The sequence below is a fragment of the Pithys albifrons genome, chromosome 1, assembly GCF_047495875.1.
Source record: "Pithys albifrons albifrons isolate INPA30051 chromosome 1, PitAlb_v1, whole genome shotgun sequence".
Lineage (NCBI taxonomy): Eukaryota > Metazoa > Chordata > Aves > Passeriformes > Thamnophilidae > Pithys > Pithys albifrons.
In genome coordinates, this window is record NC_092458.1 from 105651719 (window position 1) to 105676513 (window position 24795).

Below are 24795 nucleotides of genomic sequence, written 5' to 3' on the forward strand. Positions count from 1 at the left end.
TTTTCTCTTTTTCCAGGGAGAGAGTTCAAATGCAGATTTTCTGAAAGTGTCTATTTGACATAACATGCTGTTTGGAAAGTAGGCACTTATATCCCAATTAAAATCTTTCAGAAAAAGCTTTCTCCTGAGAAATATGTTAAGCTTGATGTTTCCTTTCCCATCAGATTAAATTAATTGTACAGAAAGTAAATCAGCCAACTCAAGTGCACAGCTTGTTATATCCTATGAATTTCCACTGTGCCTTAAAAGCAAGTAACAAGCACAAAGTACATTTCCTACAGTGCTCTTTGCTGGACAGAATTCATGCCAATTACAGGGTTATGTTAACATCTCTGGGAAAGCATGAATGATATCAAAGTTGAGAAACACTTTCATTTTGCTAAATATTAGGTCACATCTTTCACACTTTAGATAAAGGAAATAACAGTTTGACATCTAATTGCTGTTACATTAATTTCATCCAGCCCTATTCTAGTATTATAAGTGCTGACATGGTACTAAAGCAAAATCATCTAATAAAATTAGAAAAACATCTCAAAGAGTACATATTATAAAAATACATACACATAAATAAATATACATAAATATGTACAGAATGCCTAAAAACAAAGAATAAACTATATCTAAAAGCATTTAAAAATAGAATGAAGAGCAGCAACTTTAGCAGACATGGTCAGACAAGAAATAACTTCCTAAGATTTCAACATTAGATTAAATTTCTTGTATTAAATACATTTTCCCCTGTTTGGTTATTGGTTTATTGCTGATTTTTATTACAATTCTCTCTTCAATGATGCACTCTTGAAATCTCATTGCTTCTGAACATGCACATTCCCCTTAAATGAATCATCTCCCAGCAGGACAAATCTAATCCTTATTCTTCTGCATGAAAGCACACTGCCAAGCCAGTACATTCAGGGGACACAATGGAAGAGAAGCCACCACCAATATCAGCATCTGATATACTGTTTATCTTCTTCCATACATTTTATTGCTTCAAGCACTCACTGACATGCCAAAATTTGGCATTATAGTGTAATACAAGACAACAACTTACTTGTGCACAATGCATTTTATGAATAGTAATAGCATTGGTTTAGGCCACATAACAGTTTTGCTTACTCTCCAACTAAAGGGATCAGTGGGGTTGATTCTGAATTGATGCTGACCCCTAGGAGTCAGGGAAAGTGTCTCTGAAGCCCACTTTCCCCTTGGTCCCCTGGAGCTCCATGCTGTGTCATCCACTCTCCTGCTACTAAAAGCAAAAAAAAAGGATAAAAAAAAAAAAAAAGAAAAACATGAGTTATCCATCTACCACAGTGGTAGCCAGGGAGTTTGAGAAAAGTAAAAAACTCTCACTTTTGCAGTGGACTGACACTAGATTGCATTCAAAACACTCCAGCCCAGCTTGGCACACAAGGGTCAATGGGATTCAGAAAGTAGGGGACTGCTGCTGCAAGCATATGTTAAAAAAACTCCAATTCTTCACCAAATAAACAGATAAAACCTTACTGAAAGAAATAATCACAGAATCATAGAAGATGCTGAGTTGGATGGGACCGATCATAAAGTCCATGACCTGGCCTTGCACAGAACCATCCCCAAGAATCACACCATGGGCCTGAGAGCACTGTCCAAATGTTTCTTGAACTCTGTCAGGCTTGGTGCTGTGACCAGTTCACTGAGGAGCCTGTTCCAGTGCCCAGCCACCTTCTGGGTGAAAATCCTTTTCCTGATATCTAACCTAAGCCTTCCCTGACTCAGCTTCATGCCAGTCCCTTGGGACCTATTGCTGCACACCAGACAGAAGACATTGGTACCTGCCCCTCTTCCTTTCAGGAGGAAGTTGTAACTGCAGTGAGATCTCCCTTGAGTCTCCTCAGGCTGAACACACCAAGTGTCCTCAGCTGCTTCTCATACAGCTGCCCCTCCAGGCCCTTCACCACCCTCACAGCCCTCCTTTGGACACTTAATGTCTTTTTTATATTGTGATGCCCAAAACTACATACAGTAATAAAGGCAGTTTCTTTCTCACATAGGTCAAAACTTTTATAAATAAAGAATAAATTAATACAATTTTCTTTTATCAGCTATGTAGAAAAGCATGTGCAACTCTTCATACCACAAACACAGACTTTTTTTTTTATGTTAGTGCTTCCTTTGCTTATTACCATATAAAATAGGCCAAGATAGGCTCTGCAGAGATCTGCACAACAGTCATTAAAATCCGTCTGGTGACACTAAGTCAGACCCATTGCTTTAGCACACCGTTGTTGCACACAAGTGCTTCCCAACAGCATCTTGTCATCTGCACCTAGATGGAGCAGCTGAAGACATTACCCACCAACCCTTTTTGCTGCCAGATAGTTCTGCTGGCATAGTAGAGGCTGTACACACACATATCAAATTAATTCTAGCAAAAACCTACCCGAGCTAATTTGATCCATCCTCCTTAGCTTACTGCAAGAAGCCAAAGCAGAAGCCCTAGAATGATAAACAGTCATTGGGCAGTGTTAACTGGTCAGTGAAATATGACACTGAGAGATGGCAAAAGATCCCTCTTTCTTTAAGAAAAAAACAAGCAAAAAACAACAAAACCAAAAAAAAAAAAAAAAACTAGAACAAAACATAGGACACCTGCTATGTCCTAGGAAAGTAACCACTCCAACTCCCCAGCACATAGTCCAGGGCAAGAGACCAAGTGTTGAGAACTGTGTGGAAACTCAAACTTCTCACAAAAGACCAAGATTTTTATTTGAAAGAGACAGAGAACGGCAGAGAAAAGAAGTCTATCCCTCATCTCTGGTTTCTAGAGAGCCCTAGAGCTCTCAAACCACTCCACCTTCACCTCTGGGAATAAAATGTCCCGGGATGGCAGCCAGCACTTAGAACTCCAGGGCATCAGGTCTGTGGTTTGGCTAATCCAGGGTACAGCTGCTGTGGACTAACACTGCATACATAGGGATTATGACTGGCAATGCTTAAAGACAGTCTGGTAAAATTTAAAATTTTGCTCTAAGGTTTGAAACTAGCTTAGCTACTTCTAAGCACACTCATCACAGAAAGTTCCTAATTGAAATTACAAAAACATACATAGAGATTTGGATTTGAAGGTATGAAACTTTTTTCTGTCATAGGACAGGCTTTGGTGTGTTAGCACTCCCTTTCCCAGTTCAGCAACTCACTCCTTCAAGGAGTCCAACATGGTTTGCATGCACCTCATTTCCATGTTAGTGCATCACATGAGATTTATTAGAATTACCACCTTCTTTTCTGTGAACCTCAGAGGTAGGACTATTGGAGCCTTTGAAAAAGTTTGATTTCTAATAAGAGGACTGCAAGAAAAATGGTTCAAAGCTGAGAAAAACATAAATGAAGGGAACATGATTTTTCTGTAAGGACAGCAAATTCTTGTGTTAATGATGACTCAGTAATGAAGACAGAGATAAGACATTGGCAAGGTAGATACTCAAAGATGGTAAAATGTAGAATGGCCCAGAGTTACTGAAAAAGGCAGTAATTCTATTATAATATTTTTGTCAGACAAAAGTTTCATGGCTTATGTTGTGAATTACATTGTAATTAATGTCACTTAACAAATACAATTTACTTTGTAATGGACAAATTATTTATAAAGATCATGGTACATACAGTGCATTGTAAACATTTTTGCATATTCAGTGTCAGCTCAGGCTCCTGCTCATGTCTAGCTGCCTCCTTGAACATCAAGGCAGCCTGCATTATATTATCTAAGTGATTCAAAATTACTTGAGAGTCTTAATGTATCACATGTTCCTGTAAACAATGAAAGTCACATGAAGCATACAAATGAACTGGAATGAACCACACTGAAGTTGTAGCTAAGTCATGTTAACAGCCTCCTTAAAATCCAGTGAGCTGGGTCTCCGGTGGGCAGATTTCAGTAAGCAATCTCTGAATGTGGCATCACATTGTAGTGGTGGGATGCTGAGGTTTCCTTTCAAGTAATGATTTCCCTCTTTACCTTCCATGTTACTGGAGTTGAGATTGAAGTAAGCTCTTCCTCTTTGCTTGTATTTGACTCATCTATATTTTGTAAGTAACACAGGAGACCTGGAGCCTGCAAAGAGAACTGCAGTGCCAGTGACCCATCTGCACAGCTGCTGAAGACAAAGGTGATTTGTTCACGTGAATGTTCCACAAAATGCCTTAGGGAGAGACTCGGAATTACTTCAGTCACATGAAATAACTGCATGCATTTTTTTGCAAGCTCATAGTTGATGACAACATCAGCATTATCAACTACCATCTCCTTTAAGTCTTAAAAGAAAAGTGGCAACAGCTGCCAGTATGCTTTGTCCCCAAACTGACTGCAGCAGGATGCCCAGGGAACATGCTTTGGATACCTATGAATACTCCTGAAGGCTCATATGTGCAGCAGACAATGGGATGAACGTGCAATGCAGTGCAAGCTGTGCATTCTACTCAGAGTAAAGGGTTTCTGTGCATGGTAGGAGGTTAGAGGTGTCTGGAAACTTCAGTGCCAAAAGCTGACGAGTCTGTAGCCTTCTGGCACCTTCAGTTTCACATGGCAGTTGAGGATTATAATTTTCTGAATGCAGAGAGAATTTGGCTACATGAATCTTTTTTACAGATCACAGAGCACTGAAGTTGGAAAGCACTTCTGGATTTTGCCTGGAACAAGCACCTGCTCAGAGCAGGGCACTTCAGTGCCTTGAGCCCTTTAAGCTGAAAGCCGTTTGTTGTCTGCCTTTGACTTGTACTTTGATCCTTCTTCCACTTTCACCCTGCCTCCTTCCCCTGTTGTCAGCACAAATACAAGGGCAGCTGCCTGCTCACTGAAATGATGAACGTACTGGAGTTAAAACTACACTTCACCATATGTAAGCGATTTTAAACTCTATCGTGTCTCTGATGTGGCTTATGGCAGCTGCACCAATGCTTATGCTGACAAGACAAGGAGGTAGCCCAAGGCCAGGAAAGAAAAGTCAAGAGCAAGACAGGCTGGGCTAAATCTTTCTGTAGTGTAGTTTCTGTCATTCAAAATGCATATGCCAGAGTCATGGTTTAAGGTTTCTTAATTTTATGCAAATAGGCACAATGATATGAATTCAGGCAAGGCTACAGCTGTGAAACTGCCTTGCACTGGCATAGATTTTCCCACTTCTGAGCCTGTTGCAACCATATTGCCTGCAGGGCAATGTTTGAATCCGAATCAGTCCCTTGACCATAGTAAAGTTCATCTGGCAAACTCCCAGGCTCCGGCTATATCCTGGAGAGACACCACCAAGGCAATCTGAGCCCACATAACCAACCTTGGGAACAGCTTGCAACATATATTTTTCAAAGCCTACACCAAACCTACAGATCTGCACGACTGCAGGGCTTGATCACCACAGAGAAGATTTGGGTAAACGCAGGAATGGCCAAGCACGGTGCTGCTCCTCAGACACCCGTAATTACAATGGCTTTTAGAGAAATGAAACTGAAGTGGCATGAACTAAAGGGATAAAGTATCGTATGCAGGGGTAGTGGGAAAGCACAAGTTAGTTTATCTTCTTTACAGAAAAGATGGAGGTTGCCATAGGCGACATTTAGGTTTGTCTGACTCTCCAAATCTGTGCCAGTAGCTTGCATATAAAACATCAGGTGAGAGGGTTTTGGGTGTGGACAAGAGCATAGCTACCAAACAAACATGTGCTTCAACTCCCCTGTAACAGGCAAGCCCTGGCAAGAAGCAAAGTATGTGAAATGCATTACTTGTTCTCATTTAGAGTGTTGGCAAAAGAGTAAGGGAGTTTTCCTCTTGCTGATGACCAAGCTGCTCAATGCATTACAAAGGGATAAATGGTTTAAAAATTCATCTGTACCAATTGAAAATGCCACCAGACATTGACAATCAATCCTAAAGCCAGCTTGCAAGACCCTCAGGATTCATCATTGGATCTTCCAAGTCTGCAAAAGGTGGCAGATAGCAGACAGAGTGAGAAATAATCTTCAGGCTTTCTGTGTGGCATCAGGCAAGCTTCAAACCTGTATCGTGCTTACACCACAACATAAAGTTAACTACACTTATTTGGTGACCTCACTGGGGGTTGACTTATGGACTAAAGGCCCAACACACAATACCTTTCAAAAGACTCAGTATTGGTCCTTGGACATGTAACAATGTGGGGATTAGCCAAGAAAGTCCCTAGACAGGTGACAAGGAAGTTGTACGGTTACCAGTTTCTTGGAAAAAAAATCCAACGCAAATTTCTTTTCAAATTGGACACATAACTTCAATGACAGCAACTGTACATTCTTCTTTACTTAAAATATATACCTATTAATTTAAATAGGAATTTAAGCACAAAAACGTTTATTTCACTTATTCCTTCAGAACATACTTGCATCAAGTTTTGGAGATTTTTCTGGAAAAAAAGCAGTTCTACAAAATTCACTTTCTGAACAGAACTGTAAGCTTGTACAGTTATCCCTGCCTTTCTCCTACCTTCCTAAAACACTAACAATTAAGCACTCAGATGATGGTGATCACTGAGGTGGGGAAAGACACTTGTCTTATATGGAGCACACTGTAGCAAAAAAAGCAAGTTCTGTCTATAAATCATTATATTACAGAAGATACACTAAACAGGCAGTTGCTGCTTCTTGACAAGGCATGGAATTTTACCCTGATTAATTACTTGCCAGATTCACTCACAGACAAGTTTAGGCAGCATGGAGTCAAAGGAGAGAGTGAGGAATGTAACATTTTGGCATTAAAAAAACGTGCTTCTTAAAGGCTAAGTATCTTTTCTGCAATTATAACCCTGAAATTGTTACATTTGAAATTATTTTTTTTAATTGGCTACTTAAACCTGTGATTTTTAGAAACCCTCTACGCTTTCATTTTTCTCATGAAGATATTCCTGCTTTCTCAGTTTCACTTGACTTTTCATGTGCAGTGACAAAACTACTTACATGGAACTTTTGCTCAAAAGCTTCTGAGTTTGAGTTTACTCTAGAACTATATCAAAAACAGAAGGAAAAATAATAAGTAATGTATTTTTCAGCATTATAACCACCTGTTTCACCACGGATGATATGGTTGCTTTCAGACCACAGCACAACATATACCACCGGATTAAGATTTAAATTAGTATCTACATGTTGACAATAGTAAAAAACCAGCATGTGCATATGCACCCAGTATTTCTTAAGAGCACAGAATGATGTAGTTGAGCAAAGACAGTTTGACTCTGCATATAGTCACTGCCACTGGCTGAGTGCTGGGGTGTCTTTCTGTGTGCTCAGATTAATGTGGCCTGTGACAGGTAATGAGTTACCAAAAATGTTATTGGGGTACCAGGCTCCAAAAACTAATTTCCTAAGTTCCATCCACTAGATCAGTTTGCAGTGGTATCATCCTTACATGGTTGGGTAGATTAATATTTTCATGATGAAATTAATACCCAAAGTCTCCAAGTCACAGGAGACAATGAGGGTCCCATAACCAGCCTGTATTAGAGGGCACCTTCATCTTCCCTCTGGTCTCCTGCACACTAAGTTGTGGAGCAGGAGGAATAAGTCAGTGTCCAGACATGAATTACCACAAAATCTGCTTTAAGAAATCATGCTGAAGCATGTATGAACGGTAACATTCAAGTATATTTTATTAACTGTTATAAAATATATACAATCTTGAAACACAGTGCATTTCACACACAAGTTGTAAGACCTCATTGGTATCACTACAGAATTGAATAGATGATACACTTCCTATCAAATGAGCAGACCAGAGAGCTAGGAAAACCCAAAACTATTCTACTTCAGATTACAGTCTCTTTCAACACCCTGCTGCTTAGGGCTATATTTCTGCTACCTGAGTTGATTTGTGTTGTAGTTTGGGATTATTATGTAAATTCTCTCCCCTGCCACTTAACTGCCCAGGCCAGTGGTTAACAAAAGAAGCAGTTAACTGTGATCGCTGGGGTGGGGGCAGGTTTGTCTCTTTTGGGTTTTTTTTTGGATATTCTCCTCAGTCTTGGCTCGGCGGAACGGGGGAGTGGGGGCTCCAAGGAGGCAGGCTGCCCTGCTGGTTACTGCTGGGGTTTTCCCTGGCTGTCTTGCCGCTGCCTACTTCGGATTACTTTTTTCCTGCCGTGCTGCTACCTGCCTTGGATTTGCTGCTGGTTGCTCGTACCTTTCTGCTTCTTGGACGGGGAACACAGGGGGAAGAGACTGAGTCCATCTGAAAGCCCACTGCTCGTCTGTTTCGCTGGAGAGGGACTAAAACTCACTCTGCAGCCAGCCGGGTTGTGACAAGGACACTTAAGTATAACCTTTTCTCCCGGAGGAAAACCTGCTGGGTTTTGTTGTTGTTGTTTTTTTTTTTTTTTTTTTCTCTTATGGTGTTGGGGAAGTGGGTTGCACTAGTCTGTTTACATATATATATATATATATAGCAGTTATCCTTCTTGTATTAAAATTCCTTTTCTTAAATTTGATAAAGAGTGGTGTGATTATTGTGGAGGAGGCCCCTCCCCTGCTTGTGGGTAAAACATTTTGGTTTTTCCCCTCAAACCGAGACATTTCTTGGCGCCCAACGTGTGGGGCTTGTAAACAAAGAAGGATAACTGCTATTTTGTGGCACCATGTGGGTCTTGAGCTTAGGGTTCATCAAGACCATCCTGTATAATATATTGGCTTTTTGTTGGTACAAATTCATGCCAAAAGGAGCGGCAGGTTTAAGTCTTATCAACAAATCAATGAGCAAAACTCAAATAGCCGCAATTATTATTGAGTTCTTACTCTGGATTTATGGTGCCATGAATTCGATGCCTTTGGATGTCATGTGGGTGGTGCTCTCCAGGCTGTTTTCCTGCCACAACCTAAGCTGCTACCTCTGGGGATTCAGTGATAATAGTACGGACCCTTGGGAAGGAACAAAGGGGAATCTCTTCTCCCAACCCTTTGTCCATTCCCCATTCAAGTCTGCTACAACAGCTTTTGAGATGTTTAAATTCTCCCTGGATGCCAGAGATATCTTGCTCTTTATGGTTTTTCTGCAGGGTTGTATCCCTGCAGCTTACAGAATGTTTGAAGGTAGGGCCAGGGTTTTTCCAGAATGCATTCAGAAACCTAGCCCAGTGAAGGGGGAAAAGCGAGAGAATAAAACCCCTGATGCCACAGTGAAGGGAGAAAAGGATGAGGCTAAACCAGGAGGACAGGCCAAGCCTATGGAAGTTGCCCCTATTCAGAAAAGGAAATATAAGACCAAATTAGACCATCCAGCAGACGATGAGGGGGCTGCTGCACCTCCACAGCAAGCAGACCCAGAGCCTGAGATCATCACTGAGTCATTGTCATTTGATAATCTCCGTAGTTTGCGGAAAGACATTGCTCGACACCCGGGTGAGCCCATCCTGACTTGGTTGATCCGAGTTTGGGACCTTATGGGTGAAACCTTACAACTGGATGGTGCTGAAGCCAGGTTTTTGGGGGCTCTGGCCCAGGACGTGGCTATTGAACAGGTGTTCGTGAGGGAATCAAAGCCCCTTTCACTCTGGGCACGACTTCTAACGAGTGTAAGAGAGAAGTTTGTCTATAGAGAAATCCTGCAGGAACATCATATTAGGAAGACTTGGAAGACGATGGAAGAAGGAATTTTACGTCTGAGGGAGATGGCAATGATGGACGTGCTTTTTGGAAGAGGTGGGCAAGCCAATAATGACCCTGACAAGGTCAGATGCACACCACATATGTGGTGGGACCTTTCACGCTCGGGGCCAGCTGAATACACCGATTTCCTGGCATCCATGTATAGGGAAGAGAACCATGAAACAGTGGGCGCAGTAGCAAATAAGCTCCGGATATATGAGAGCATGACCCACAGCCCAATGCAGGCCCGTATTTCTGCTGTAGAGACATTGGTTGAGAGTCTCAAGACGCTGCCTGCAGAGGTAAAAGCGATCAGAGAGGAAATTAGGGAAAGTCTCCAAGTGGCACCAGTGCGAATGAGAACCTCTGAAGTCAGAGCCAGACGCCCCCCAGCCAGAGGAAGTGGACAGACCTCACGAACTGAGATGTGGTACTTCCTGGCCAAACATGGAGAAGACATGGGACGGTGGGATGGGAAACCCACCCGTGCCCTTGCAGCCCGAGTACAAGAACTGAAGGAGAATGGAAGAAGGTCAGTGAGAGTAAGTGCAGTCCCAGTTTCCCACGGGCAAGAATCTGACCCACAGGAGGGCACCTCCCAGGTGTACTCATCGAGAAAAGGTTCTGACCGCTATGACCAGGATCAGTGTTAGAGGGGCCCTGCCTCTAGCCAGGTAGAGGCACGGGACAACCGTGTCTATTGGACTGTGTGGATTCGATGGCCTGGTACATCAGACCCACAAAAGTATAAGGCTTTGGTTGATACTGGCGCTCAATGCACATTAATGCCATCAGGACATGTGGGCTCAGAAACTATTTCTATTTCTGGGGTGACAGGGGGATCTCAAGAGTTGACTGTGCTAGAAGCTGAAGTGAGCTTGACAGGGAGAGATTGGCAGAAACACCCCATTGTGACTGGTCCAGCTGCCCCATGTATCCTGGGCATTGACTACCTCAGGAATGGATATTTTAAGGACCCAAAGGGGCATAGATGGGCTTTTGGAATAGCCACTGTACAGACAGAAGGGATTGAACAATTGAACTCATTGCCAGGTCTCTCAGAAAGTCCTTCTGCTGTTGGACTGTTGAAAGTTGAGGAACAGCAAGTGCCAATTGCCACCACGACAGTGCACCGTCGGCAATACCGAACGAACCGTGATGCTGTGATCCCCATCCATAAGATGATCCGTGAACTGGAGAGCCAAGGGGTGGTCAGCAAAACCCACTCACCCTTCAACAGCCCCATCTGGCCTGTGCATAAGTCTGATGGAGAATGGAGATTGACTGTGGACTATCGTGGCTTGAATGAAGTTACCCCACCGCTGAGTGCCGCTGTGCCGGACATGCTGGAGCTCCAGTATGAACTGGAGTCCAGGGCAGCAAAGTGGTATGCCACTATTGACATTGCTAATGCGTTCTTCTCCATTCCTCTGGCACCAGAGTGCAGGCCACAGTTTGCTTTTACCTGGAGGGGCGTGCAGTACACCTGGAACCGACTACCCCAGGGGTGGAAACACAGTCCCACCATCTGTCATGGACTGATCCAGACTGCACTGGAGAAGGGTGAGGCTCCAGAACACCTGCAATACATTGATGACATCATTGTGTGGGGGGACACAGCAGAAGAGGTTTTTCAGAAAGGAGAGAAAATCATCCAGATCCTTTTGGGAGCTGGCTTTGCCATCAAACGGAGTAAGGTTAAGGGACCAGCCCAAGAGATCCAGTTCCTGGGAGTGAAGTGGCAGGATGGACGCCGTCAGATTCCAACAGAAGTCATCAATAAGATCACAGCAATGTCTCCACCCACCAGCAAAAAGGAAACACAAGCCTTCCTGGGTGCCATAGGGTTCTGGAGGATGCATATCCCAGCATACAGTCAGATCGTAAGCCCTCTCTACTTGGTAACCCGTAAGAAGAATGATTTCCACTGGGGCCCTGAGCAGCAACAAGCCTTTGACCAGATTAAGCATGAGATTGCTCAGGCTGTAGCCCTTGGACCAGTCAGGACAGGACCAGACATACAGAACATGCTCTACTCCGCTGCCGGGAATAATGGCCTGTCTTGGAGCCTTTGGCAGAAGGTGCCTGGTGAGACTCGAGGCCGACCACTTGGATTCTGGAGCCGAGGCTACAGAGGATCTGAAGCCAACTATACCCCCACAGAGAAAGAGATCCTAGCCGCCTATGAAGGAGTTCAAGCCGCCTCAGAGGTGATTGGCACAGAAGCACAGCTGTTTCTGGCACCTCGACTACCAGTGCTGAAGTGGATGTTGTCAGGACAGGCTGCCTCTACACATCACGCCACTGATGCTACCTGGAGCAAGTGGATTGCCCTGATTACGCAGCGCGCCCGTATAGGAAAATCAAATCGCCCTGGGATCCTGGAAATCATCACAAACTGGCCTGAAGGTGAAAATTTTGGTCTAGCAGATGAAGAGGAAGAGCAGGTGACACGTGCGGAAGAAGCTCCACCATACAATCAATTGCCAAAAGAGGAAATACGCTACGCCCTCTTCACCGATGGCTCCTGTCGCATTGTAGGGACTAATCGCAAATGGAAAGCAGCTGTATGGAGTCCCACACGACAAGTTGCAGAAGCTACTGAAGGAGAAGGTGGGTCGAGTCAGTTTGCAGAGCTTAAAGCCGTGCAGTTGGCCCTGGACATTGCTGAACGAGAGAAATGGCCAAAGCTTTACCTCTACACCGACTCATGGATGGTGGCCAATGCTCTCTGGGGATGGTTAGACCGATGGAAGAAAACCAATTGGAAACGCAGAGGGAAACCCATCTGGGCTGCCGATATATGGCAAGATATTGCCACCCGAGTAGAGAAGCTGATTGTGAGAGTCCGCCACGTAGATGCACACGTGCCCAAAAATCGGGCCAATGAGGAACATCTCAACAACCAACAGGCAGACCGAGCTGCGCAAGTGAAAGTATCACAGACAGATCTGGACTGGCAGCACAAGGGAGAGCTGTTCTTGGCTCGATGGGCCCATGATGCCTCGGGCCATCAGGGCAGAGATGCCACTTATAAATGGGCACGAGACCGAGGGGTGGATTTAACCATGGACATTATCTCTCAGGTTATCCACGACTGCGAGACATGTGCTGCCATTAAGCAGGCTAAGAGAGTGAAGCCCCTGTGGTATGGTGGGCGCTGGGATAAGTATAAGTACGGGGAGGCCTGGCAGGTTGACTACATCACACTGCCACAGACCCGCCAAGGCAAGCGCTATGTGCTCACCATGGTGGAAGCAACCACAGGGTGGCTGGAGACACACCCAGTGCCTCACGCCACTGCTCGGAACACCATCCTAGGCCTGGAAAAACAAGTGCTGTGGCGACATGGCACCCCAGAACGAATTGAGTCAGATAATGGAACTCATTTCAAAAACAGCTTAGTTGCTACCTGGGCGAGAGAACATGGCATTGAGTGGGTGTATCATATCCCCTACCATGCACCAGCTGCCGGGAAAGTTGAGCGGTGTAATGGACTGTTGAAAACCACTTTGAAGGCGTTGGGTGGAGGGACTTTCAAACACTGGGATCAACACTTAGCAAAAGCTACATGGCTAGTCAACACTAGAGGCTCTGTCAATCGAGCCGGCCCTGCCCAATCAGAACCCCTTCACACTGTAGATGGAGACAAAGTCCCTGTAATACACCTGAGAGGTATGCTAGGGAAAACAGTCTGGATCAACCCTGCCTCAGGCAAAGGCAAACCCATTCGTGGGGTTGTCTTTGCTCAAGGATCTGGTTCCACCTGGTGGGTGATGCAGGAAGATGGAGAGACACGATGTGTACCTCAAGGGGAACTTATCTCTGGGTAAACGACTCATATTACTGTATTTGTAAACACTTAATTATTTGAAAGAAAATTTAAGTTTAATGTAGAGTATCGGCATGGAAGAGAATTTAGGGGTGGATAATGTTGTAGTTTGGGATTATTATGTAAATTCTCTCCCCTGCCACTTAACTGCCCAGGCCAGTGGTTAACAAAAGAAGCAGTTAACTGTGATCGCTGGGGTGGGGGCAGGTTTGTCTCTTTTGGTTTTTTTTTTTGGATATTCTCCTCAGTCTTGGCTCGGCGGAACGGGGGAGTGGGGGCTCCAAGGAGGCAGGCTGCCCTGCTGGTTACTGCTGGGGTTTTCCCTGGCTGTCTTGCCGCTGCCTACTTCGGATTACTTTTTCCTGCCGTGCTGCTACCTGCCTTGGATTTGCTGCTGGTTGCTCGTACCTTTCTGCTTCTTGGACGGGGAACACAGGGGGAAGAGACTGAGTCCATCTGAAAGCCCACTGCTCGTCTGTTTCGCTGGAGAGGGACTAAAACTCACTCTGCAGCCAGCCGGGTTGTGACAAGGACACTTAAGTATAACCTTTTCTCCCGGAGGGAAACCTGCTGGGTTTTGTTGTTGTTTTTTTTTTCTCTTATGGTGTTGGGGAAGTGGGTTGCACTAGTCTGTTTACATATATATATATATATATATATATAGCAGTTATCCTTCTTGTATTAAAATTCCTTTTTCCTAAATTTGATAAAGAGTGGTGCGATTATTGTGGAGGAGGCCCCTCCCCTGCTTGTGGGTAAAACATTTTGGTTTTTCCCCTCAAACCGAGACAATTTGCTAACTTCACAATTTTTTGCATCTCCAGGAATGCAGTGGGGGAAACAAAAAGAAGTGATGGTGCACACTTTTCAAAATACAAAAGTAACAACAAAAACATCAGTAGTCAGTTTGTAAACTTTGCATTAAAAATATGAAAAAGAAAAATTTGGTACTTACAAAACCAAATAGAGCCTACTTAACAATCGTGAATCTAAAGCAAGATCAAGTAAAAAACAAATAAACAAAAAAAACCCCCAAAAACAAACCAGCACTTCATTTCACAGTGTACTTCAGTTTCACCATTCTGGAAAGTCATGCAAAAACTGATGCCTGTTTCTTCATGTTTATACCACTGTTATGTCACCAATCTTGTGTGCGATGTCATACTACAAAAAGAAAGAATATCATTAATCTATATTAACAAGAGGTTAGATACTGTCATATACAGCAATTAAATACACTGTTCAGATCATCACCCAACTTGTGGTCATTCAGATTAGGGTTTATATTAATATTTCATAGCAAACTGGTGCAGTGGTGCAGCAAATTGATGCTACATTTATTAGTGGACTAGAAATGACTGTAAGTTTAACTTGATAGCAAGATTTCAGTGTCTTCATATACGTTATTTAACAATCCTCATGGATTTCCCAGTGCATACCTACTACATGGCATTTTTAAAGTACCTGTCAAAATCAGCCAAGATGTCTCTTTCCTCAGTTGAATATCAGTAATCTGAATTATCAAAGAACACATTTTTATGTTTACTGCTATAGACACTCTGTTTTTTCAAAGAATCCAGTGACTCATCCAAATCTGCATATTGACTCATTTCACCATTTCCTTAGAAGTCAGTTCTAGTTCCTTGACTATTTTTATTGACTTTTCTGGGGATACCTTTTTGCACAAAGATAATAAAAAATAATTCTTTGTAACAGTTCTTTATCAGCTCTGTACTCTTTGACTTCATATTCTAAGACTGATAATGTAAGAAAAATGGTAACTCAGCATTCTTATCACCACTCCATGCTACAAAATGCCCTTTCTATGTGCTGCCTGTACTCAAACACTGCTGACAGTCAGCAGCATTAATTTTGCAAACATGATATTCCACCAGAAAACAACTCCTCCTAATTAATAATCCACAAATGAATATGGATGTATCGCATTTACTGGAAACATCTCATTTTCTTACTCTCCCATTAAAGCTTATTACAGGCCTTTGTATAATTATACCAGTCCTCACAGATTTTTAAAACATGCCTCAATGCCACAATAGTTTCTCCATATGACCAGTAATTAAAACAACTGACTCAGGCTACCTCTGAAACAGCTCACTTTCTTTCTTGAAAACTGTCACACTGCCATTAGAATTACACATCAAATAAAATCTTCCAGTTGCAAGCAATAGTAAAATTAACCGATTAACTTCACAAACTCTTGCTTGCAAGAGTAACTTGAATCAGCACCAAGTGCTGCTCGGCATGAAACCAGGACCTTTGGCTTCTTTCTATTTAAGGCTATTACCTAGCAGGAGAACCTGTGCTACAACTTCATTCTGGCTATTTCTTATGCAATTATTCTTTTAAGGAATATTAGGAGGCATATTAATTAGGACTGAACGCTGAGGTGAGAAGTTTCCTTTCTGTCTGTATTCCTGTATTTGTAGCATGGATAACACTCCTCTTTCCTACCTCTCATGTTAAAAGCACTCAAACAGATAACAAGTTAATAATTAGCAAATATATGCTTTCTAAAAAAATATTAGGCTGCTCCCCACACAGTTCATCATGTCCAATTCTGTTGGAAAAGCTGGAAGAAACAGCGTTCTTACATGCCAAAACATTTGTAAATCCAGCTTTTCTCAGGGATAAGGTAGGTGTGCAGGTAGAGGCTCATGTAATGATGTGTGTCTCCATCAAGCCCATCCTCTTTGCTCCCTTTCATGAATGAGTCAAGAGACAATTAACACACCATGCTTATGAAGAAAATTCTGCCACATGGCACACAGATGAGCTGGGATGGGGGGAGAGCTTTTGATATCGCAGTTGTTTGGAAAAGCAAATGCTTTTTAAAATCTGATACTTAAATGAGCTAGAAAGGCAAAATGGAATAAATACAGCATAATCTGTCCTCCTTTGCCTGTGCTGCCCTGATACTTTCAGTCTTGATTTTCTTTTCCTTTCCTTCTCATCTAAGTAAAACTCTAGCAATAAAAAAAGAAAACAAAAACCAAAATAAAGGAAGATGCAGTCTGGCAAGTGAACTCTAGCATGCAGCTAGAGGCTATTCCTGCAGCTGTGATAAAGAGAAGAATAAATAAATAATAATAATTAAAAATTAAAATCCACCCCCCAGTGTTGTAACTTATAAACAAGATGTGGGAAGTCCTTTGGATCGTGCAAGGAAAACTATCAGTTAATAAGAAACTACTGTCTAGCCAGGTATTTGCAATCATAACCTCATTACATTTAAACTGAAAAAACAGAGGACCATTTGAAAAACACTCTACCTAACGCAGTTTAAAGTGCCTAATGCCTAAAACAGAGGCAAGGGAGTGAAATTGGTTAGTAACAAGAAACATGATAGGACTCTTCACAAAAGCATGATCAATAGCAACATACCATACTTAAAAAAAAGGGAAAACCTGTCTAAAACTCCATCTTGCTTCAGTAGTGAAATCCATCCTGCAATCAGAAATAAAAAGGCAGCATGGGATAGAAAAAGAAAGGTCAGGCACCAATTTAAGTAGAAAGCTGTAGGCAGAGGAAAGTTGTATAAAACACCAAACACAGAGTAATTTATTGCTGACAGGGATCTTGATTCGGTATTTTCATTACCTTACTCTCAGAATACCTTCCAAGTTACCAGCAGTGAGCAGCATGGAAAGGGTGGGGAGGGAGGATGAAGTGACCCACCAGACCAATGAGGACACCAGCCCAGGCAAACACTTTGTCCCACACACTACTGAGTGGGAGGAGAGAGGAGCTGCCTCCTTCCAAGGTGATGTCAAGCAGACATCCAAGCTGGGATCTCCGACCAAAACTCTGGAGGAAAAGCATTGGCAACATATTTGGGGGATCTTTCACCCTCAAAAAGCTGCATAATGAGATCTGCCCTACTCGTTTTTTTTTTACTACAACTTGAAAAACCCAAGGAGGGCTGTTAAATACTCAAAGAGCAACTGCTGTCAGGGTAGAATTAAAAACCAGCAACCAGCAGGGGACAGAGACAACAGAGATGGTCTGACCAAGACAAATATCTTTAAATATATCTATTTCAATATTTTCTAAGATTATGAAAGAGGTGAAAACAAGCACTATGATGGGCATCTGGTGAAGGCTGAAAAGATTCACCAAGGATAACTTAAAAAAAATGACAGTGGGATTAGAAACTCTAGTTCCAAAAGTCACTAAGAGTCAACAGAACTACGTCCACTCTAACAGTTATGAAAGATGATGAACAAGGAGAAAATGTCAACATTCACATAAAATAAAAATCACACAACCAGCCAGGACACCAGTCATAATCCTCCATTAATCAGATTCCTCTGGCTTAGGGTCCTTTTGTTATTGTTTTTATTACTGGTGAGTGAACTTCTCTTAGCACTAAGGATGTCCTCAGCTTCCTTGCATGTTCAGCAATTTCCTCCACGATGTAGAAACCATAAAGCCAGCAGCAAATTAACTAGTTAATACAGCTGGCACATGCACGAGATGTCAGAATAAAATCTACATGTATAACACAATGACCCAATTCTCAGTCAGTTGGATACCCCACTCAGAGGGCTGATTAAAATCCCAGTTTGCTCAGGTAACACTAGGGGCAGGGAAATTATGCTGCTTTCTAACAGGCAAAAAAAGCACTGTTAACCATAACAGGCCTTTCATCTAGGAATAAAGGATTGTAGTGGGTTGTCTGAGATTCCTGCCTGCCCACCCAGTTCAGATATGTGTATACCATATTTTAAATAATACACTTAAAATACTTCAAGTAGAAACAAAACCTTGATTTTAAAGACATATAATTGATGTCTAGAACTTCAATGCCTTTCAAGTAAGCAAGTCTGGCATGACCAGAATGGTAGGTTATCTGTACAAGAATCACAATTTCATTGTCTTGCTCCTAAAAGAACAGGCACAATTATGATTTGTCTGAGGAATTTTTTTTCCCTGAATGAGGTGCAAATGAAGAAGCATTGTTGGTGACCTTAACTTCAGTCTGAAGAATACTAACATTTTATTGACTAATTCTAAGATCTGGTCCATACTAATCAATTAGGTGTTGGATACACCTTTTTTTTGTTTTTGTAAATAAAAGAGATGTAGAAGTCTGCACTTCCATCAGAGTGACAGTGTGTGTACAGATAATATAGTGTTTCTCACCACAACTGTTAAAACCTATGAAAAACTACAGTCATATCTCAGCTGTACATTTATACAGTTTACATTTTTTTGTTAGAGCTCATAAAAGAAAAGTCTTCATTGATGCAGATTACAAGGAACCATTTTCTCATCTAAACTTATTTCCTGAGTAAACAAGAAAATAACCATCTGGCACCTAAGAAGGTTCCTTAGCTTTCTGCTGGGAAACATATTGTTAGCAAGTCACTGCAAAGTACCGTACGGTTGGTTGTGTTTAGGCACAGAGGGATGGGGAGAGAGGCTGCCAAAGCATCAGCCAGGAGGAATGTTCGTAATTCCCAAACACAACATTTATTACTTGGTTTCAATATCAAGCACTCATGTTTCGCCATAAAATGTTTTTGGTTGTTTGGGTTTTTTTTCCCCCAAGTGGGCTGGAGACAGTATGGAAAACCACAGCATACTTTTTTTTTTTAAGTTCTGTTTTAAACAGAGTGAGTTTTCCCATCTTAAACAGGGATACAAGGTCATTAAACAGATTACCTAATGAGGTCACCCAAACTACTACTTAAGTCTGAAGTGAAAATAAAAGAACATTGCAATGCCTAAGCAACTTCATATTGAATTACAAAATACAAGAATGAAACCAGGGCAAGACCAAACAGTTCATTTCAAGCTGTGTCTTTTTAGTAAGTTTCAATTTTTCTCATGTACCAACATGAAACAGGAAAGAATATGTGAAAATAAAGTAATTGCAAGCTTTATTTTCTATTTTACCACTGAGATGAACTGTTTCTGGTCTTGACAGTTACAGGATTGGAAGTGACACGGAAGGGCATTTTATTTATCTAGATAAGAAGTGCAGTGCTAACAGCCACAACATAAGCTTTTTGACATGTTCCACAAAACACCAGCTGTGCCCCAGAGCTGGCACTTTCTTTGGCAGTCACAAGCAATCCAGTAGTTTTATGCATTACCACCATTTGCCTTCATTCCTGGTCTAAGGGTATCAGTTTCCCTCCCACCTGAGCTATTCTACTGGTAAACAGAAATCTTATGTAATAATTTTATCTTGATCTCCTACAGCTAAGGGCACAGCACAAGTGTTTTGACTTCAGCAAAGTTTCTTAGACACACCACCCACTCAGCTGCCTGACGAATTGTTAGCAAGTGGCTGCTGCTGAGAGCTCTTTAATCAGAGACTTTAAACATCAAGAACAGACACTCTGCTGCAACTTTAACTTCCGTGAAATCTGACTAATCCCCACTGCTGTTCCCCAGGTAAAATATTACCAAGTGACACAAAGTAGGGAGATTCAGAGTCCTGTATGGGATAATACACGTACAAATCACAAAGCAGGCCAAGTTGCAAGCTATAAAAAGGTGTTACTTCACTTGTACAGCAGCAAGTGGCCACAGGAAACATCAGCTCAAGTTTCTATCCCATTCACACAGAACACAAGTTGCAAAATTAAAATAATTGAAGCTATTTTACTAATGGTACTAAATTACTTTTATAGCTCTTTACCATCTGTTACAATCAAATAATCACAGAGGAGCAAAGAGAGCTCTCTGTGGATTGTGGAAGGAACTTTAGGTTCAAATATTGCTGGAAACAAGATTAAAACTGAAACAGTTATATGCTGATACCAAAACTTGATAGTTTTATTTTATTAATTGCAAAAGAGGCAAAGAGAAAGGAAAGAAAAAATAGAGAAAAGTTGGGAAAAACTTAGGTTAGGTTACTTTAAAAGTATTGGACAGTTTACCACCATGTTCTATACCTTTCTGCTGAGATGGAGTGGAGGGGGCAAAGCAGTTCTGCCTTTTTATTTTTTTTTTTTGTTCCCTCTGCTGCTCATGTTGGTTATCTCTGGCTCTGGGGGTCTGGCAGCTTGTTAGAATGCAGTCTCTGGAATGCAGCTGTGATGCCTGGTCCCAGCAGCTCACATTTGAGCATGTTCTAGTCAGGCAGCCTCTGGGCAGCACAAAGTCCGACTTCAGCTCTCACATGGTAGGGATGCAGGAACAGGGTTTTTCACAACTCACATGTGCATCACAGCTGGTTTCTGTTCTCCCCAAGCTGGCAGCACCTCAGGTCCAAGTCGCAGGCTTTGCAGGTGGTGGTGAAAAGAGGTGTGGGGGCAAGGGAGGCCAGCTCCAGTCTTCCCAGGCAGAGAGTCTTGCACAGCAGAGTCCTCTCCTCCCCTCTTCTCCCGGTTTTGCAGTTTTTCTTCACTTTATAAAGGGTTTAAGACATTTTTGCCAAGGTTCATTTTGCACATAGCCTTCGGGTGTCCAAAAAGATAATGGTAAACAGACATATTGATAGAGCATTTTTTGAAACATTTTTCTTATTATCAGTTTTCCACATCCTACCCCATGATCTGTCACTGTTTCGCAGAACATCAATGTACTTTTCTTCAGTGGTGGTAATATGGATATAGCGAACAGAGGGAGAGAGAAAAACAAGCAAGCATGTTATCACGCATTTAACTAGGCTAATGCCAACAATTAGGAAAATAATTCCAATGACAATTGCTATTCCAACTTGAGTTAACCACCTCCTCCATCCTGAGAGCCCTAAGGACTCTAGGATGGTAGTGGCCCATGATCTATCAAACACTTCTTCTGGTTGCAATGCATAAAACAGATTTTTAGTATGGTTACTTAATTCTTCCATCTTAGTCTGTGCCTCCTCAGTGGAGGTTGAAGCATTATGAATTGTTAACACAGTATTAAGTTTCTGATAAATTTAACATTCCATAGACTCCTTGTTCTTTCAGTAATATCATATCTAAGGCTAACTTATTTTGCAAAGTCATTTTAGTAGTTTGCTGTACTTGAGTGTTTAATTCTCCAAATGTATGTTGTGTCCAATTACTTAATACACTTAATTGCCAAGTAGTATCTTCTAATATAAATTGGTGTCCTTTTAAGGTGACAGAGGGACTAAAGAAGTTTTCAATGAACAAGGACGTTTTTTGTCTGGTGGCATAGTAATCAGGAAAGTCGATTTCCTTTGGGTGCCCATTCTGGTTTTTGTGTTTCCTCTGAAGAGGGAACAACACTGCAATGGGTATTGTGCTTTAGATACTTCAGTGAAAGTAAAGACACATCTGACACATATGGGGCAGAGCAAGGGAATTCCAATTCCACACTGAAGTCCAGCAGGCTACTCTAATGATAAATGAGATTAAAACTTCCCATAAGAGAAACCCCAAGCTATTCCAAGAGGGGCTATATACCTTGCAGTTTTATAATCAGTTTTATCTGCATGATCAAGGATGGTGATTTTTGGCTTAGTATTTACTGGGGTACTGCAGACTGGGTAGTGGGTATAGGGAACTCCACAGTGGTTGAGAAGATATTTGTTACAGGTTTCATATTGATTTCTCCAGCCTTTTGAAGGGTATCCCCAACAAGTACACGTATCTCTTATTAATGTTTGAATTTTAAGTGAAAATCACAATTCTGTAGGATCTCCAGGTCCTTCTTTGCATGTTATAACCTCTGAGCAATTGAATAGAGAACTCTCTTCTACTTAAGGCATGGTAAATTTTGGGTTTTTTTAAATTTTGAGTAAAGAAATGTTTGTACAGACCATGCCCATATTAAGATTTTTGGCTGACTGGAACCATATTTGTTATTTTAGGAAGTTGTACACACCAGGAAGGGCTAAAAACTGTGGCATAATTACTTTCATACAGGTCTAGTGTGTATAATGGGTCAAATAGTGGATTCCCTGAATAAATAAGGCAGGACTGTCTAGCATTACATTCATGAAAGGTTTCAGTCTCAGGTCCAAGTTTACCTTTACTCGATTCAATGGCTGGATGACAGGGTTCAATTTGAGTTAAGATAGTCACATTTATCTTTGGATGCACAAGTTTGATGAACATTATAGGAGTATCTTTCCAGAGTATCTGGGCTCCACTCATCTTGGACAATGCTGACTGTGAAATGTGACCCATCGTCTGATTGGATAGATACAGGCTTGGGGAAAAAACTGAACCACATTTTAAGAGCCTCTAATACATCTCCATTTGTTGCCCAAGCAAAATCTTCTGCTTACACTAGTCTTGATCTAACTTCCACTCCTACTAACACATATTGATTTCCCTCAGACTTTGGAAAGGGTCCAATATAGTCCAATTGCCATGTGTCCCACAGTCCTTTTCTGTCTCTTATATGTAATGGGGGTTGTTCTAAAGGGTGATGCTCTAATCAGGTTCTGCACTGTTCACATGAAGATATGCAGGTGTGGCACATTTCCTGAATTACTGGCCATCCCCTGCTTACTGCTTCTTTTTACAGCTCTCATGCCCCTGTGCGCTGTTGCTTTAAGTGCAACCACTCTAATAATTGGTCCCAGTTTTCCGCTGGAGTTTTGACATTTAGTGGGGCTAATCTGTCCAGTTCATCTGCTTTGTTATTCCAGCAACTAGATGGAGTTTCATCTTCTTGGTGAGAGGCTACCCATCTGAACAAGAAATTCCCTTTTTTATTTTTTGCTATAGGAAGATTTTCTTGCCATTTCTCTTTTTGCCAAACAGGGACTGTATTTATTTCCCAGTCATTTTTGTCCCAGAAGAGGAGCCACTCTCTGAACCATAGGAAAAGAATCAGTTAAAACATATATGGAGCCAGAAAATTTCAGATTCATGGTTAAACACACTCATTGCTACCAGTTCTCCTCCTATCTGTGCACTCCCTTGTCCTTCTGTTACTATTTTTGCTCCTGTATTTACTTGCAAAGCTACAGCATGGTATTTCCAAACTTTACCTTCTCACTTTGCAAATGCATCAGTAAACCACACATTTTGCATTTTTTCTGAATATGGAGGAGCAACTTGAATCACAGAAGGTAGAAGGTCAGTGGTGCTACTTAAGATTACCTCATCTTTTAGGGGGAGGATTTTGGGAGCTCCTTCTGTTACCTGAAAAATGATGCAGTAATGTTCAATTTGAGCATACCATTTCCAAACACAGGCTTGTTGGGACACCCTGTCAGGAGGTGGTGTTCCTGCCAAAACTGGCTTGATGACTTTAAAAGGTCCTCTTAAAATCAGAGGCTGTTAGTGGATAGTTTTCTCTGCTTCCTGAAAACCAGCAGGAACCACAAATAAGCCCTTTTCCAGGTAGAAAATTGTTTTTCTGCATCCTTGAAACTGCAGGAATAAAACCTTATGGGTCTGGCAGGACCATCAGGTCCTTTCTGCTGTAAGTGTATGGATAGTCTGGAGCTTGCAAATCCCCATTTGATTTGTACTGGATCAGTGGGGTGTATAGGGCCTAATGATTGGTGTGTATTGGCCTGAAAAATTAGGAGTTGTAGGGCCTCATAGTAGAGGGGGTCCAATACCACTTTGGTTTTTTTTCAGTAACAATTATATAAGGGTCTTGCAATTATTGAAAAATCAGGAATGTGTTCCCTCAAAAAAAATCAGCAGGTCTAAAGCATGCTGCAGGTCTTTCTTAGTCTGTGGCACTTTACTTTGGTCTAGATGGGTGAGCATGTCTGGGAGAATACAGGTCATTCCACCCTTCCACCAAATTCCCAGGAATTTTACTTCTTGTGAAGGGTGTTGTACTTTTTCACGAGGCGTATGTAAGTCAAAAGCCTCTAGATGCTTAATAATGTCTGTTTGGATTTACTACAGGTGTAATTTTATCTGCTGTTACACCAAAATGTCACCAGTGTATTGGTATGCTTTTGCTCCTGGTGCAGGAGGAATGAGTGACAATTCTTGTGCCAGTGCATGATGTGCTAAAGTGGGTGAGTGTTTAAATCCTTGTGTGAGGAAGGTAAAAGGGTATTGCTGACTCTCCCACGTGAAAGCAGAATGCTCCTGATCCTGGTCCTGCAGTGGGACCATAAAAAAGCATGTCCTTGACTTCAATAGTGGCCATACTAGTGGGTCGTTCTTGTATTGTAGCTATCAGCTCAGCAGTACTGGGGACTGCTGCAGTAAGGGGTCCTGTAGTGGAGTAAAGACATCAGTCTCCAATTGCCATTTGGCTTCTGGACTGGCCACACAAGAGCATTGTAAGGAAAATGTGTGGCAATCACTATTCCTCTTTCTTTTAAATCTCCAGTAAGCAATGTGATTCCTTCCCTGGCTTCAAAGGGTAAGGGGTAAGGTTTGACATTGCTTACTAGGGAGGGAGGAAGAGCA

The 24795-nt window shown here is 42.0% G+C and overlaps 1 protein-coding gene across 3 annotated transcripts in view; it reads right to left on the reverse strand.

Annotated features, from left to right (window-relative positions):
• Positions 1–1162: 1162 nt before the first annotated feature.
• Positions 1163–24795, reverse strand: part of CXADR (CXADR Ig-like cell adhesion molecule) — a 55410-nt gene continuing 31777 nt past the window's right edge. Inside the window, exon 8 of one of the 3 annotated variants that reach the window (XM_071563087.1) lies at positions 1163–2484. In XM_071563087.1, the coding sequence (XP_071419188.1) occupies positions 2458–2484 (27 nt within the window). In that variant the 3' untranslated portion in view covers positions 1163–2457. Of the gene's footprint in view, positions 2485–12839; positions 14639–16906; positions 16940–24795 lie in introns of those variants that run through there. The other 2 variants (XM_071563076.1, XM_071563096.1) reach the window with 2 other exon arrangements.